The sequence below is a fragment of the Zingiber officinale genome, chromosome 6A (genome assembly GCF_018446385.1).
Source record: "Zingiber officinale cultivar Zhangliang chromosome 6A, Zo_v1.1, whole genome shotgun sequence".
Lineage (NCBI taxonomy): Eukaryota > Viridiplantae > Streptophyta > Magnoliopsida > Zingiberales > Zingiberaceae > Zingiber > Zingiber officinale.
This window is the reverse complement of record NC_055997.1, coordinates 9,564,696-9,580,736: the sequence shown is the minus strand read 5'-3', so window position 1 is coordinate 9,580,736 and position 16,041 is coordinate 9,564,696. Positions and strand designations below refer to the sequence as shown.

Below are 16,041 nucleotides of genomic sequence, written 5' to 3'. Positions count from 1 at the left end.
TCACACTCTTAATTAACTTCCTATAGTCATCCAAAATGGAAGTCTATTCTAGTGATCCGCAAATAAGCTCATCCGTTATGGAGGAAGGCACTCGAGCCAACGCAAGCTTGTTTGCATCACTTACAAACCAGTAATGGAGACCATGGGATTTACTTAAAAATCCCTCTCCCACTTAGTTATTTATTAATGAGAAATTTTAACTATGTTAGCCTACTAAACTTGTAAACTAACATGCACACACAGCACAATATAAAAGCAATAAATAGAAAATCTAATTTTCAACTATTATGGCTTTTATCTCTAGTTGTCCTCCGTGTGTTGTCATCCCAAGCTGCTACCATATTTGGCCACCGCCACCGGGTCTAGCTGTCGCATCCATCTTGCTCCTTGTTCCGCTGCGCCTCTGGTCCTAAGAAGGTTCCACGCTTTGCAAGATTCGATCCGCGGCATAAATAGAATTTTACAATTTTGATCCTATATTCCATAAAAGGAATGTACATGTATCTAGATCAAAAATAAAATCCTAATAAAACTAAATACAGCTTCTGCTGTATTTTATAATACAATCATGCACACACATATAAATGCCCTTGACATGTCCAAGGGTCCAATCACACACATAAAACTATAAGCCATAATAGTTGGATCCTGCATCCACAAAGTTAGCACATCCTACTATTACCCTGCCTAAATTATGTATGACATGTGCATAATTAAACTAATACCAAATACACAGAGGCAAAACCCTAGCTCTGATACCAATTGTTGGTTGCTACTCGGAAAGCCTAGAGGTTCCACTGTACAAAAATTTTGTACAAAGGTCTGAACCTTTTCCTAGCTACCATGTGTTCTTTTAAATTAAATTTTGGATCGCCTGCAGAACTTAACACGTTTGATCCAAAACTTAATCTATTTGTTCTTTTAGGTTTTGACTTGGATCTCCTGCGGAACTTAACACGTTTGACCCAAGTCACCTTAAGTTATTAACTCCATTAAATATTAATTTCCATAATCGGTTCCCAGTACTGACGTGGCGAGGCACATGGCCTTCTTGGATATGGGAGCAACCACCACCGACTAGACAAAACCTTTTATAGAAAGCTAATATTTAATTTCCTAAAATAACTTTAGGTTAACCGAAAAGAACAATCAAATCACAAGGACAAGAAAAACAAAAGAACACTATATCGAAAATAAATTCGAAACTCTAGAATCGTATGCCTCTTGTATTTAGTATTATTTCCAAAAATAACTAGTATGATGCGGAAAGAAAAATTACTAGTTATACCTTTTAGAAAAACCTCTTGATCTTCTACCGTATTCCTCTTCTAACCTCGGACGTTGTGTGGGCAACGATCTTCCGAGATGAGAACCACCAAGCACCTTCTTCTTCCTTGCAAGTTTCGGCCACCACAATTCTCCAAGAGAAGTAGAGGTCCAGCCACCACCACCAAGCTCCAAGGGATACAAGAAACAAAACCACCTTTCTCTCCTTCTTCTCCTAGCTAGAACCGGCCACCATCAAGAGCTCCAAGAAAGGTTGCCGCCGGCCATAAGAAGAAGAGAAGAGGAAGAAGCTAGGGCCGGCCACCAAGGAGGAAAAGAGAGGAGAAGAATAATAGAGTTTATCACAATGAAGCCTTCTCTACCCCCTCTTTTATAATCCTTGGTCTTGGCAAATAAGGAAATTTAATTAAAAACTTCCTTAATTATTTTGCCATGAAAAAGAAAATTTTATTTAATTAAAAATAATTTCCTTTTTACAAATACAATGGCCGGCCACATCATTCCACAAATCAAGGAAATTTTAATTCACACAATATTAAAACTTCCTAATTTGCTTTCGGAAATTTATAAAAATTTCTCAAATAATTTTTCCCTTCATGGTGGTTAATAAAAAGGAAATTAAAATATTTCTTTTAAACATGTGGATAAAAAGAAAGTTATCTCTAAAAATTAAAATCTCTTTTAATCTACAAATAAGGAAAGATATCAAATCTTTTCTTAATCTTTTGTAGAAACTTATAAAAGAGAATATTTAATTTTAAACTCTCTTTTAAATCATGAACATGATTAAAATTGAAAGTTTTCTTAAAATTTAAAATCCTCCTTTAATCAACAAATAAGGAAAGATTTCAAATTTTAAACTCTCTTTTAAACATGTAGATGATTTACAAATAAGGAAAGTTTTTACCAAAAATTAAAACCATCCTTTTAATCTACAAATAAGGAAAGAGATTAATCTCTTCTCTTAATCTTTTGTAGAAAGTTATAAAAGGAAATTTTTAATTTTTAAACTCTCTTTTAAAATCATGATATCCACATTTTAATAAAAATCCTTTTTAATATTCTAGTGGTCGGTCACCTAAGCTTGGGACCCAAGCTTTGGCCGGCCACCTACATGGCTCATCCACTTGGACTTGGCCGGCCCTAGCTTAGGTTCCAAGCTAGCTTGGCCGGCCCCATTGGATGGGTAAGAAGGTGGGTATCACTACAAGAAAATATATCTATAGTGATGATAAATGAGAGGAGGAATTGGTTTTGGTCTCCCGATGAAATTAAGCATCCCGTGTTCACCCCGAACACACAACTTAATTTCATCAATAATAATTCATTCCACTAAAGAACTATTATTGAACTACCGCACCAATCCCAAATTACATTTTTGGGCTCCTTCTTATTATGAGTGTGTTAGTCTCCCTGTGTTTAAGATAACAAATGTCCACTAATTAAGTAAGTTACTGACAACTCACTTAATTAATATCTAGCTCCAAGAGTAGTACCACTCAACTTCATCGTCATGTCGGACTAAGTCCACCTGCAGGGTTTAACATGACAATCCTTATGAGCTCCTCTTGGGGACATTCTCAACCTAGATCACTAGGACACAGTTTCCTTCTATAATCAACAACACACACTATAAGTGATATCATTTCCCAACTTATCGGGCTTATTGATTCATCGAACTAAATCTCACCCATTGATAAATTAAAGAAATAAATATCAAATATATGTGCTTGTTATTATATTAGGATTAAGAGCACACACTTCCATAATAACTGAGGTCTTTGTTTCTTTATAAAGTCAGTATAAAAGAAACGATCTCCCATTGATCCTACTCAATACACTCTAAGTGTACTAGTGTAATTATATAGTTAAGATAAACTAATACCTAATTACACTACGACCTTCCAATGGTTTGTTCCTTTCCATTATGGTCGTGAGCTACTGTTTATAATTTATAAGGTACTGATAACATGATCTTCTGTGTGTGACACCACACACCATGTTATCTACAATATAAATTAATTGAACAACTACATTTATCATAAATGTAGACATTTGACCAATGTGATTCTTATTTCTAGATAAATGTTTATACCAAAAGCTAGGCTTTTAGTATACACTCTAACAGCTGCGCTATGCTCGGCGAAATTCCGGGCAACTCATGTGTCGACCAGACGAAGACATCATGATTTCGTTGGAGGCATTGGATCAGCTCCTTCTTCTGCTCCTCCTCCAGATCAGAGGCGATAAAAGTCGTGGCCTCCGATCGGGTCGGATGGATCTGAACTTCCTCCTTTTCATCATAAATTAAAGCAGGAGGTTTCTCGGTTATGGAGTGTACTTCGATCCGGGGCGCCTTCCGAGCGGAACAGGCTTCTGCTCGGATCATCTCTATATAGCACCGTCGAGCTGCTAGCTGATCTCCACGTACTTCTCCTACTTTGCCCTCCACGGGGAACTTGATCTTCTGATGGAAGGTTGAGACGATTTCTCGGAATTCGCTGAGCGCCGGTCGTCCCAAAATGACGTTGTAGGACGAAGGAGAGTCGACCACCACGAAGTTTATTGTCCTGGTCCTCCTGAGTGGCTCTTCTCCCAGTGAGGTAGCCAACCGGATCTGTCCGACCGGCTGTACTTCGTTACCGGCGTTGTCATGGGTAGCAGCTCGGCTCGATCAATTTGCAGCTGATCGAACGCTTTCTTGAATATAATGTTGACTGAGCTCCCTGTGTCAACAAATATGCGGTGAATAGTGTAATTTGCTATTACCACTTTAATGAGCAGAGCGTCGTCGTGGGGTACTTCTACTCCTTCTAAGTCTCCGGGCCCGAAAGTGATTTCCGGTCCACTTGCCCGCTCTTGGCTGCAACCGACTGCGTGGATCTGTAGTTGTCGGACGCCCGCCTTTCTGGCTCGGTTGGAGTTTCCTCCGGTCGGCCCACCAGCAATAACGTTGATCTCGCCTCGGGAAGTATTGCTTCTATTTTCCTCTTCCCGAGCGGACGGCCGGGATCGTTCTCTTGACGCTCTGCGATTCTCCTGCCTTGGAGATCGATGCCGATCGGGCGTCTGTTGATGTCGCCTCTCGGTGCGGGTCCGGTCGGCTTCATGGGTCCTTTGCCTCCCGTCGATGGAAGGAGACCGTCGCCCGGCCTTCCTGGGAACGGGATTAGCCACGAAGGGAAGACTTCGACAATCCCTTGTGTTGTGCGTATCCGTCCGGTGGAAGGAGCAGAACATAGGGGTCCATTTCTTCTTTGGCTTGCTTCGAGCGGCAGCTACTTCTTGTACTTGGGACCTTACACGAGGGGAGTGGATTGCTTCGGCCCTTGGTCCCCTCGGCGGTTGATGAGTGGCGTGCTGTTTCCGTTCGGCCTGAATAGGTGCCCGCTCGGTCGGAGTTTCCTTTTTCCGGGCGGCTTGCGCTTCTTCCACGTTAATGTACTCGTTGGCCCGATGTAGCATGTGATCATAATCCCGGGGCAGCTTTCGGATGAGCGATCGAAAGAAATCTCCATCCATTAGGCCTTGTGTGAAGGCATTCATCATGGTTTCCGAAGTGGCCGTTGGAATGTCCATCACCACTTGGTTGAATCGCTGGATGTAAGCTCGAAGCGCTTCCCGGGCCTCTTGCTTGATGGCGAACAGACTTACGCTTGTTTTTTGATAACGCCGACTGCTGGCGAAGTGGTGGAGGAAGGCCGTTCGGAAGTCCTTGAAGCTTGTGATGGATCCGTCCGGCAGCCTCCGAAACCACCGTTGAGCCGATCCCGAGAGAGTGGTAAGAAAGACTCGGCACTTTATTCCATCGGTGTATTGATGGAGCGTGGCTGTGTTATCAAACTTACCCAGATGATCATCCGGGTCAGTTGTTCCATTGTACTCGCCGATCGTCGGAGGCACGTAGTGCTTGGGCAAAGGGTCACGCAGAATAGCCTCCGAAAATTGGCGATTGATCCGCTCGGGAGATGAGTCCGCTCGGGGAGCTTTCCCCTTTCTGTCATCTCGCCTAGGCATCTCGTCTGAAGAAGATCCTCTATCTCTCCGAGCTGGTACGGCTTCAGGGGTGCGGAATAAGGCCCGATGGAATGCGACGGTGGCTTGAGGTGCTTCCGCTCGGCCACCCGACGCAGATGTTGCTTGTTGCTCCGGCCGCTCGGCTGATGCTTTTTGTTTTTGCTCCACAAGTTTGGCGGCCCTCATCTCGACCAGAGCGTCGAGTTCTTCTGTTGAAAGCGCCACCGTGTGTTGTCGTCCAGCCTCGTCCATCGTTCCCGTTCGGATGCAGGAGCGTTCCCACAGACGGCGCCAAATTGATCCTGTCCAAACCAGGGGTCAACGAACGCTGGGGATATGGCGCTCCCTGCTAGATCCTCGAGTGCTCCGGCGAACCTGCAACAAAACCGAGCCGGGAGGGGTGTCCCGGCGACGGCCCTCCGACGCTCAAGTCAGGCGAGGAATAACAAAGAGGTGGCTTAGAAACAGAAGACTCGTGTACCTCCGGTGAAGAAATGGAGACCTTATATAGGCCTCTCGAAGGAGTCTGGGCACGCCAATCAAAGCAATCACCTGCTTTCGACCATGCCCAGGTATGAGTCTGTCAGAAGGGCATCCATAAGGCCATACCGCTACTGTATCAACCTCTCCATGATGTGACGGCTAGATCCTCTATCATGAAATCTTGTGTACGGCATAATCATTAGGCATGCCTTTGCTGACATCCCATATCCCGAGCCGAACGAATAGGTCGTTCGGCTAACCTTTGTATCCTCGCCCTTATCCTGGCCGAACGGACCACCCGCTCGGCCCTTCGGTTCCAGCCGGGCAGACACCCGCCTTGGCGTCGGAAACCCAAGCCTATGGCTGGGTTATATCTGGCTCCGCTTGGACCTGCTCAACTGCTTGACGCGGCCCTTACCCGCTTAGTCAGCCCTCCATCTGTCCTCAGGCTGGGATCCTTCAGGAAGTGGGTCCCCCATTCTCACCGCCGGATCAGTTATAAAAATGTTTATTTGAAATAAAAATTCTATTACGATTTTTTAAGCAAGTTAAAAAATATGTATAAAAAATGTAATGAGCATAACGGAACACATGACTTTTAAATTTGTAATGTGAAGCTCTCCCAATTGAACTATACCTATCGAAGTTTTGAACCTCTAATTATATTTGTTGTGAAAATATTTATTTGAAATGAAAATTTTTTTAGGGTGTATTTGGTTGAAGGTTATTTTTGATGATTTTAGTTATCCATCTATCTCGGAAAACTAAGATTTTCTTGATTTCGGAGTTAGTGAATTTTTTTTATCAAAAATATTCTCCGATAAAAGAAAAATATGTTAAAAAAAATATAAAAAACTTTAAAAAGAAAAGAAAAAAGACATTTAAAATTTTTAAAATGTAAAAAAAAAATAAAATAAAAAACTTTAAAAAATAAAAATAAATTAAAAAAACATAAAAAATTTTTAAAAAAAGAAAAAGTAAAAAGAAAAATGTAAAAAAACATAAAAAATTAAAAAATTAAAAAGAAACATAAAAAAATATGAAAATGAAAAAGTAAAAAAACATTAAAAATATAAAAAGTAAAGTTTAAAAAATATTATTATTATTATTATTGTTATTATTATTATTATGTATGATTGATTTTGTGAGATACAATAAAATATTAAATTAGATTATTCAATAAAATTTTTTAAATAAATAAATTTTTATTATATTATCTAAATTGAATCAAATAATATTTAATTATATTTTATTCCTCGTAATTTTTATGTATGAAAATTTGAATCAATACACTTTTAAAATTTTTTTTTAGTAAATTTAAAAAATATTAAAAAACGATAAGCATGGAACGCAACGTTCGGTGTGACGCTTTCCCAATTGAGTTATATATATCCATCGATGCCGAAGTTTGAATCTCTAACTATAATTTTTATAAAAATATATATTTGAAATAAAAATTCTTTTAAGATTTTTTAGCAACTTGAACAATATATATAAAAAAAATACAGTAAGCGTAAATCCAACATGAGATTTTGACGCTCTCCCAACTAAGCAATCCCCTGCTGAAATTTTGAACTCCTTAACTGTAATTGTTATAAAAATATTTATTTAAAATAAAAATTCTTTAATTTGTTTTAGTAAGCTAGAAAAAAATATAAAAACTACAGTGAGTATAGATCAAACTTTTAGATCTTTAATCGGAGGCCCTCCTAATTGAGCTATCCTCACTAATGTTAAGTTGTGAACCTTAAATATATTTATTATGAAAATACAATGTGTTAGTCTTCAAAGACCAACATCATTAATATTGAGCAGGTAAACACTAGCATCAATATAATTAAGTGGTATTGATTTATAGAAATCAGTACTTGAATAGTAAATCATCATCAAGGTGGATGGTGTTGATTTTATGATGCCAACACCAAAGAAAAGAAAAGAACTACTACGTATTATGGGAGATTTTCTCACTAATGGATGACAGACCTGAGAAAGTTAGCTGTCAAGATAGATCTCTATGTATATTTTTCTGATTTACCAAGATAGTCAATGAAAAACTTTCATGAGGTCCACTGGCCACCCCTAGGATTAGTCGAGCTAAAATCTTAGATATCTAGTATCAACTAAAAAGAAAAAGAGAATTGTTGCATGTAGATGAGAGAAAGATTAAAATAATTAGATTTTGACCGTATCAGATCGCTCACATCGGATGTCCGAGAGTAGATCCTCTGGTCCGCAAATTGCGGACCAAGGGATGGTCCACTACATGTGGACCTTCATTTAAATAGACCCCACTTATTTAAAGATGTGGTCCATCCAAATTAACGATCCTTATCAGTGGACCATCCCCTGATCCGCAATTTACGGACCAGAGGATCCCTACTGCGAATGTCCTCCACAGTTATTCACTTAAAAATATACAGACTATCATTATTGTGTGTGTCTATATATATACACATAGAATTTTGATATTCTACACATTTTACCTTACATATTATTTTTTTTTTCAATTTAAAATATTTTTAATATTTAATACTATAACACAATCTTTAAATCCTAAAATATATTTTAGAGAAACTATAATACACTTTATCCCGTCCATCAATTTTTTTTATATATACTATAGTTTAGTTTTTATTAAAACTATACTTTTCTAGAAAAATTTAAATATAATTTTATGAATGGGAAGGATCAACATATAAATCAGTAAATTTTATGGATGCATGTGAAAAGTTCTTATTTAAATGGCGGCGCATATGTTTCGCTGGTAAGGTTAGCCTTCTCCTAAACCCGACTAATAAACCCTAGCATGCTACTCCGCCTCTCCTACCTTTGTCGGTGACCAGAGAAGAGCAGGCCGCCGTCGACCGGAAGGGAGCAGGACGCTGTTGCTTTGTTCGAGTTCCTCCGCTGTCTTTGATAGGGTGGAACTCCTTCGAGGCGGTAATCTCCACCCAGGACACTTCAACTTTTGAGTAGCACGAACACTGCTTGGCTACCAAAGGGACGCATTGGAGGAACAGGGGTAAATTGGTAATTAGCAGGTCAATCCTGATTTCTCTCATGACTATGGATAGCAAGAACGCCAATTCCGTGTCGATTTCCTCTGCTCCTCCTCTTCCTCGAACCCTAAACGTGCACAGTTTCACTGAATCCCGAGCAGCCGAGCTCGTTTCGCTCCACGACATCATATCCACAAGGTTGAATGGTGACTTTCGCATCCGCCGCGACAAGAGGAGAAGAACCACCGGGCATCGGACTACCAACAACCACCACCGTCACTCTAAGAGAAGAAAGGTACAGGGCGACAATGTAATCCATGGCGAGGACGGGGAGAACGATAAAAAAATCAAGAAGGTATCCCGGAAAACTCGTCGGAGAATGGAGTTTCAAGATAACCCGATTTCTGGGTTTGGCACCTCGGGGGATGGAACAAAGAGGCTGAGAACGCACCTCTGGCATGCCAAGCGATTCACAATGATCAAGCGTTGGGGATTTCACCTTCCTCAGGGGCTTCATGGCAGGTCAGGATGGTAGATTTTTCATTGTAACTCATTTGTTTTCGAACATACTAGCGATTGTGCACACTTAAGCTTAGCCAGAAGGCCGTCCATAAATTGGGTAAGGGTGCTCCAAATCCCAACAGTAAGCTACTGTAACGAACTTTCCCTTATAAAAAATTAATTTAATATCATACTTGATCTTAGCTAAAAAACCGAGAAAAGTATGCTTTCTAACATCGCCGGCCCAAGGTATTTATAAAAGTTTCTCTGCTCACAGTGTTGCTAATTCTAAAATGTGAGATTAAAGAGAACTCTAGATTTCTAATTGATTAATGAGAAAAATTCTCAATAATACGTCGTGGCTGAGTCCCTAATTGATTAATGCGAAAAATTTTCAATAATACGCCACAGAGTCTCGAACTCTAGATCTCTAATTGATTAATGAGAAAAAAATTCCAATAATACGTCGGAACTGAGTCTTGAACTCTAGATCACTGATTGATTAATGAGAAAAAATTCCTAATAATACACTGCAGTTGAGTCTTGAACTCTAGATCCATGATTGATGCGTTTGTGGAAATTATAAATAAATTTTGAAATTATTTTTAGTATGAAAAGAAAAAAGGACATTAACGTAATTGTATTTTGGGTTTCACCAAAGTTAGTTATTAAAGATGGTAAATTCTTAATAAAATAGTAAGATGAGATGGAAATTTCCAACATGTGAATTAATTCTTCTGCTGCACCCTACTAGTCTTACGTTTTATGGCCTAGAGGGGAAAAATTATATATAACTAGAAGAACACCTGATACAGGCTCAGTGAGAAAATTCATAGGTTCTTAGTAGGTGAAATGCCTTTTTTAAGGTAAGTTTCAATGATATTTTTGCGAAATATGATTTTTTTTTTCAGATACGCCTTTGTTTAGGAAAATTGTTGATGCAACTTATATTAAGTTCCTAACTGAATTCATCTTTTCAGCTAATAATTTGTGCAAATTTAAACCACATAGATATAATTTTGTTTCAAGCATATGCATGTTTATCAGTCTTGCTATTGGTATTGTGTCTCAACTCATGAACTTGCAGCAACATTGCTCCTTCGAAGTTTTTTTAATCTTCTGACATTCTAGGCTATTGATTCTTGCAGAGGAAGAGGTTCAAGGGCTGTTTTAAGGTGGTGTAAAAATGGTGCCCTTGTACATGATTCTAGTTATAACATTCCCATCCAATTAGAGGGTGCAGAGGCAGGCATCTTCTTCTCCCTTGTGAACTTTGCGACTTAAATCCTTCCATCTGTTTGTTTCTATTTTCAGTTTGTACAACATTTTCTTCACAAATTCATTGGGACTTCTATTCTGTGTTTCTTTAGGGATCTATATTGGCAATATTACGGATGGTTTTATTCCCATCACCTGCTTTACCTGCAAATGCACCAGAGATGCAATCAAGATGGGTAGCTCAGGGAGATTGCTGTGGAAATGCTATGGTAGGTTGTTTACTTTGCAAGATGATTTATTAAGACGTCCATTCTTGAAAAACAAAATCATGATATTGACTTTCCTTCAGCTTTATCATTTTGGAGCACCAATTTCCAAACTGATAGCTCCTGTAATTTACATGTGGAGCCCCTTACCAACTGGTAACAATAACAATAGTATGGGACAACATGGTAATTCAAACATTTCTGGAAGCTCACATAAAGGTGAATGCATTTCTTCAAATAGAAAATTGTGGATATGGATACATGCTGCTGCAATTGATGAAGGATTTGACGTACTAAATAATGCATGCCAAAAGCAGGTATGTTAATCCTTTTTTCTCATTGGTTCTGCTTTCCTCTTCCTCATCCCCCATAAATGATGCATTGCAGCACCCTTTTTCCTCTTAGTTGTTTTTCTATCTGTTGTCGACGCATATGCTATAACTAAATATCCTTTTTATGTTTGTCTAGCAGGATCTTATACTTTTTGGTTCCCTTATCTATGCAGTTTTTTTTCTTTCTAAAAAAGCATTATGAGCTTATCAATATTTGTGAACACCATAGATCAACTTGGAATGAAATTCCAAATTTTGAATTTATATTTTAGTAGTGTTTGTGGAACTAATGACATTTAGTTGTTTTGATTGTTCAGATGCATGAGTTTGGTTCAGATGTCAGATGTTTTAAAATTGAGGGACAAGTTGCAAGGTTAGATGTTATGGGATCCAAGGCAACACAAATGCTAGAGAAGATTTTACATCCCGTCTCCCTGTACGTTTTTAGTGATAGTAAATGAGAGTTTAAACTGCATGAATTAAATAAAAGATTTCAGTAAATAATAGTTATCTATTCTTTGCAGTTCAGGTGCAACTGAAGCCAATTCTATGTTAAACCAATCATCTAATACTGCTTGTATCAACTCAAATGATCAGAAATTGGTTCTCCTTGATCATATGGAAAACCTTCCATCTCATGCAATTCTATCTTTAACCACTCATGATCCACGGGATTTGCCATCTAGTGGAAATGAGATTCAAGTTAATGAACATATCCCCAGCCTCGATAATGATTTTGTGCAAAAGGATTACCCTAATATCAATGAAAAGTTTCATTCTGGTTCCAAAAGTCTCTGGGATTTTGCCGATAATTTATTCCCACCTATTCCTGAAAGCATTCTTTGCAAAGAGAGACATGATAAGCGCTTGTATAACTTCTACCTTGAGCCTTCTGGTAGTGGAGAAGCAACTGAAGCAAAAGATGATCCACGCCGATACTGCCCTCTTTTGCTTCTTAAACATAGCAAGCATGGGAGCCTCCATATGGGGTGAGATATTATTTTGTTGTTTTTTTTATTGTATATCAAACTCCTGTTTATGATTAGTATCAAGTGTTCTGTTTGCAAGGATGTCAACATTGCGGGATGAGATAGTATTTTCTTCACCACATTTACTTGTTCAAGGGGTGTTAGTTTTATGGGTTCATAAATGCATGCCATTTGTTTAGTTTTCACATCTTTGCTATTGATTGTTTTCTAAATACCTCGTTATCTTGACCTAGCTTTGAAGTTATTGTGCTTAAACTCTATGTATGATCCTGCGACTAAAATGTTTAAACTCTCAGGTGGTCTATTATTCTACCACTTTGCTGGGTTAAGGCTTTCTGGGTTCCATTGGTCTCACATGGGTTTCATGCGATTGGTTTGAGAGAAAGACGGTGGATTGCCTGTAATGTAAGTAAATTGCCACTATGCATAATTAATTTTAATTCTTGAATAGTTATTGTTGATTATGGATAACGATTGTTGTAAATGAAGAATATATCGTTTATTGAGTTTCAAATTGATAATTTTATAGGGTAGTTTATAAAAATAAAGATGATATATAATATCTTTCTAATTATAGAAGGATCAAATTAATGAGTCATACCATGCATTCTGTGGAAAGAGTTAGAAGAAAATAAGAGGTGAAATAAAAGTGAAGCAATTTGGCCCTTTGCCTAGAAGGTCAACCATAGGTTCTTTTTATTTACAAGACACTTAATGGAAAAAATATAGAGAAAAAGATTTGCATATAATTTTTATTGACTTGAAAAAAAAGAACACACAAGGTTCACTCTGTTGACAATAGAGAAAGGAATATCTAGTAATAATATAAATGCAATAAATATATGTATAAGAATGTTGTTAATAGTCCCACAGCTACTGTAAATGACAAAATGTTTCCTATGAATATAGGTTTACATCAAGAGTTATCTCTAAGTGCTTATTTCTTTACTTTAGTAATAGATGAACTAACAAATCATATTCAAGATAAACCTCTCTGTGGTGTGTATCATTTGCAGACAATATTGTGTTGATTGATGGGATGACAATTAGATTAAATTTTAAGATTTTATTGTGTACAAAACTTTATAAACTAAAGGTTTTAAGGTAAGCAAGAAAAACAAATCAAAATAGGAAATGCAGTTTGAGTAATAACAAAAGAATTGATTAAATAATTAAGAAGGCTGGATATGAAATCGTTGTAAGAGTAATATTTTAGATTTTTTTTTTAAAAGAAAGGGTTATTGACGAAAATAATCAGTAGGATAAAGAATAAGTAGTTTGGCCTAGATAACTGGGACAGAAGAAAGGGATATTTATTTTTCAATAACTAATGATATAATTTGTGTAGAGCTAATGGATAATGTAGTTCATCCTTGATAGTAGGGCAAACACAATTTGATGGTAATGATGATTAGCATGACATGCTATCTTGAAGAAACTAGCCAAAAGCCAACATATTGAGTAGTATTTGTAAGTTAATCATTTGGTTTAATAATTAGGATGGTGAATTACTGAATCTTGGTCATCTTCTATTTCTATACATATATAAGCTCAGTTTTTGAATTTTCATTTCCCAAGTTTTTTATAATACTTTTTATTTTATATTATTTTCCAACTAAGCATTATAAAACATCTTGCAGAGTGGCTTACCATCTTTTCCATTTGATTTTCCTGATTGCCAAGCTTACTCGTCTTTCATGGTGGATGAAGCTGCTGCAATTAATAAAGCGTCTGAGCGCCGGCCTCCTGCTGTGAGAGCTATGACAGTGCCAATACCCCCTCCTTGGAACTGCATAGCTACTGCATTTGATAGAGCATCTGAACTACTTCCTGCTCTCAGACCTTTAAAAGGACTTATACCCCGTCCGTGTAAATTTTTATCCTCTACTTTTGTAGAAGGACCAGACATACTAAGAGCTTGTCAGGAGCAGCAATGCCAGACCTCTTCCAGAGTTGTTTCAGAAGAGCCAATTGTAGGCTTGGACTCCAAAGATACGGCCTCATCATCTATGTGTCAAGTTGCTGGAAGCTTTTCGAATGTTGTTCCTAGGACATCTGAAGTTTTGAACTGGTACTTTGAAAGCATCCATAGTGGAGATTTACATCTGTTACCTAAGATTCATACAGGGAAAAATTGTACGATTGACTGGGCTAAAAGCAGTACCAATTCAAGAGATATTGACAAAAAACTCTGCTTTGTACGAGTTCTGCTTCATGCATACAAAGAGGGTGTTTTTGAAGAAGGAGCAATGGTTTGTGCACCACTTTCAAGAGACCTTTCACGATGGACATCCAGGTTTGCACATCCTCAAGACTTAATTCTTGCTGTTTCTTATTAGCTAGTAGTATACATTATTTTTAGTATAAATTAATGTTAGAACTACTGGAGCAAGTAGGAAGATTTTGTATTTTGAATCAATTGCGGCTGTATGATTCGTCTTGATTTATCTTTTTCATAAATGTACTTGGACGGATTCCTTTTTCACTTGTGTCTATCTAGCTAGTGGTATCTTTTATCTTTCTGTTGTTTATGTAGCAGTTTGTAACTAAATAATTGCAACAAATATTAGAGGTCATCGATGTTAGACTGTAATTAGAAGGGTTTTGTGGAAAAGCAGCAATATGGATTTGAATATCAATTTTAGTTATCAACTTTTTTAGCAAGGGAGACAAAAGTGAGGAGGGGGAATGGAGAGAGATGGAAAGGAGAAAGTGGTTTTATTGAATGATATCATTGAAGGCGAGAGTAATTACTAGACATTGCTCAAAGAAGTGTAAGATAATGGTTTTTCATATTTGACTAAAAGACTTTGATATGCTACCCATCTTATGCTGCACATCCATGCACACTTAGTGTGTTTTTTTTAAGCTTAGGGTTTAGGATTTAGGCCTCAGGGTTTAGGCTATAATATTTAGGATTTAGGAAGTGAAAAAAAAATACACTAGGTATATCATTCCTATATGACTAAAATACCTTTCATATGAGAGATTCTTTGGCAACCGAGGGTAATGTTTTATTTCGCTTTGACTTCACTTCCTATCCAATTCGTCCAGATGGAGGGTGAGGACAGAATAAATTTCCTTCTCTCTAAAATATTCACTTAAGCAAGAGTTTGGCGCCCCTCCATCTTTCTCTAAATTCTCTCTGTTCCAAAAACATCCTTTAGTTGTCGGTTTGAGAAGATTAGTTGATGTGCATTTGGGTGGATCCATATATATTTATTTCCAAGCAATTGACTTGGGAGTTCCAATTTTCATTACACAGTTAACTGATGCATAATGCAGCCTGAGTTTGTTTGTCAAATATGAACATACACATTAAGTAAACGAAAAAAGAAGACTCAAACCTTTTATATGATCGTATATGACTTCATAGATATCAACCACAGTGATTTTTCCTCATGCAGATCAGAGGAAATGGACGACCAAGAGCTTAAAGTCCCTCAATCTTTTGTGCAGTCCTGCTTCATAGAGCAAGGATCTGGCAAATGGGAGATGCTTGATCCTGAAGAATGCTCAACTGTGCCAACATTTAGGTGGCCCATCGGATTTGTTACAACTGGTTTCGTACACGGGAGGTAGTATTCCATCACTTCTCGGTTATTAGCAACTTAATGATGATTAATTGCCTGTAAATTCTCTCTACTATTTTTTGTTTTCACAGTTCCAATCCGGTAGCGGTGGCTTATTGTGAAGCGAGACTCCTTGCAGCCCTGAGAGAACAACAGTCATCTGTTGCCCAGATAACAGATTCCAAAATATTGATATTTGTCCGAAATATGAGATCTACAGCTTATAGGCGTGCTCATGCCATAATCGCTATTGAAGATCATAACGATGACTTGGAGTTTTTGTGAACGGGGTTGATGCTCGTGCCAACACCATTTCTGTTGTATGGACAGTTGGCCTTAGAATGAATTTATAGTTTGTGTGTACAAATTAGTGTTAG

General features: G+C 37.8%; 1 protein-coding gene and 1 pseudogene across 2 annotated transcripts; one reads left to right on the top strand and one right to left on the bottom strand.

The window, feature by feature from the left end:
• The first annotated feature begins 8,556 nt into the window (after window positions 1-8,556).
• LOC121995753 (ribonucleases P/MRP protein subunit POP1-like) lies at window positions 8,557-16,006 on the top strand. 2 transcript variants are annotated; one of them, XM_042549518.1, is made up of 10 exons: window positions 8,557-9,308; window positions 10,436-10,532; window positions 10,658-10,774; window positions 10,855-11,088; window positions 11,421-11,539; window positions 11,628-12,092; window positions 12,389-12,497; window positions 13,733-14,388; window positions 15,500-15,670; window positions 15,757-16,006. In XM_042549518.1, exons 1-10 carry the CDS (start codon window positions 8,848-8,850, stop codon window positions 15,947-15,949), a joined length of 2,622 nt encoding a protein of 873 aa, XP_042405452.1. In that variant the 5' UTR covers window positions 8,557-8,847; the 3' UTR covers window positions 15,950-16,006. The 2 variants fall into 2 exon arrangements, with proteins under 2 accessions (XP_042405452.1, XP_042405453.1); XM_042549519.1 differs by lacking the exon at window positions 8,557-9,308 and having other exon boundaries at window positions 10,432-10,536.
• On the bottom strand, window positions 9,385-9,512 carry LOC121999049 (annotated as a pseudogene).
• Window positions 16,007-16,041: the final 35 nt, after the last annotated feature.

Coding starts and splice junctions, on each gene's coding strand:
- LOC121995753 (XM_042549518.1), top strand. CDS start 8,848: ATGACTATGGATAGCAAGAACGCCAATTCCGTGTCGATTTCCTCTGCT. Junction 12,093..12,388: donor CATGGGAGCCTCCATATGGG/GTGAGATATTAT, acceptor TTAAACTCTCAG/GTGGTCTATTATTCTACCAC. Junction 14,389..15,499: donor CTTTCACGATGGACATCCAG/GTTTGCACATCC, acceptor TTCCTCATGCAG/ATCAGAGGAAATGGACGACC.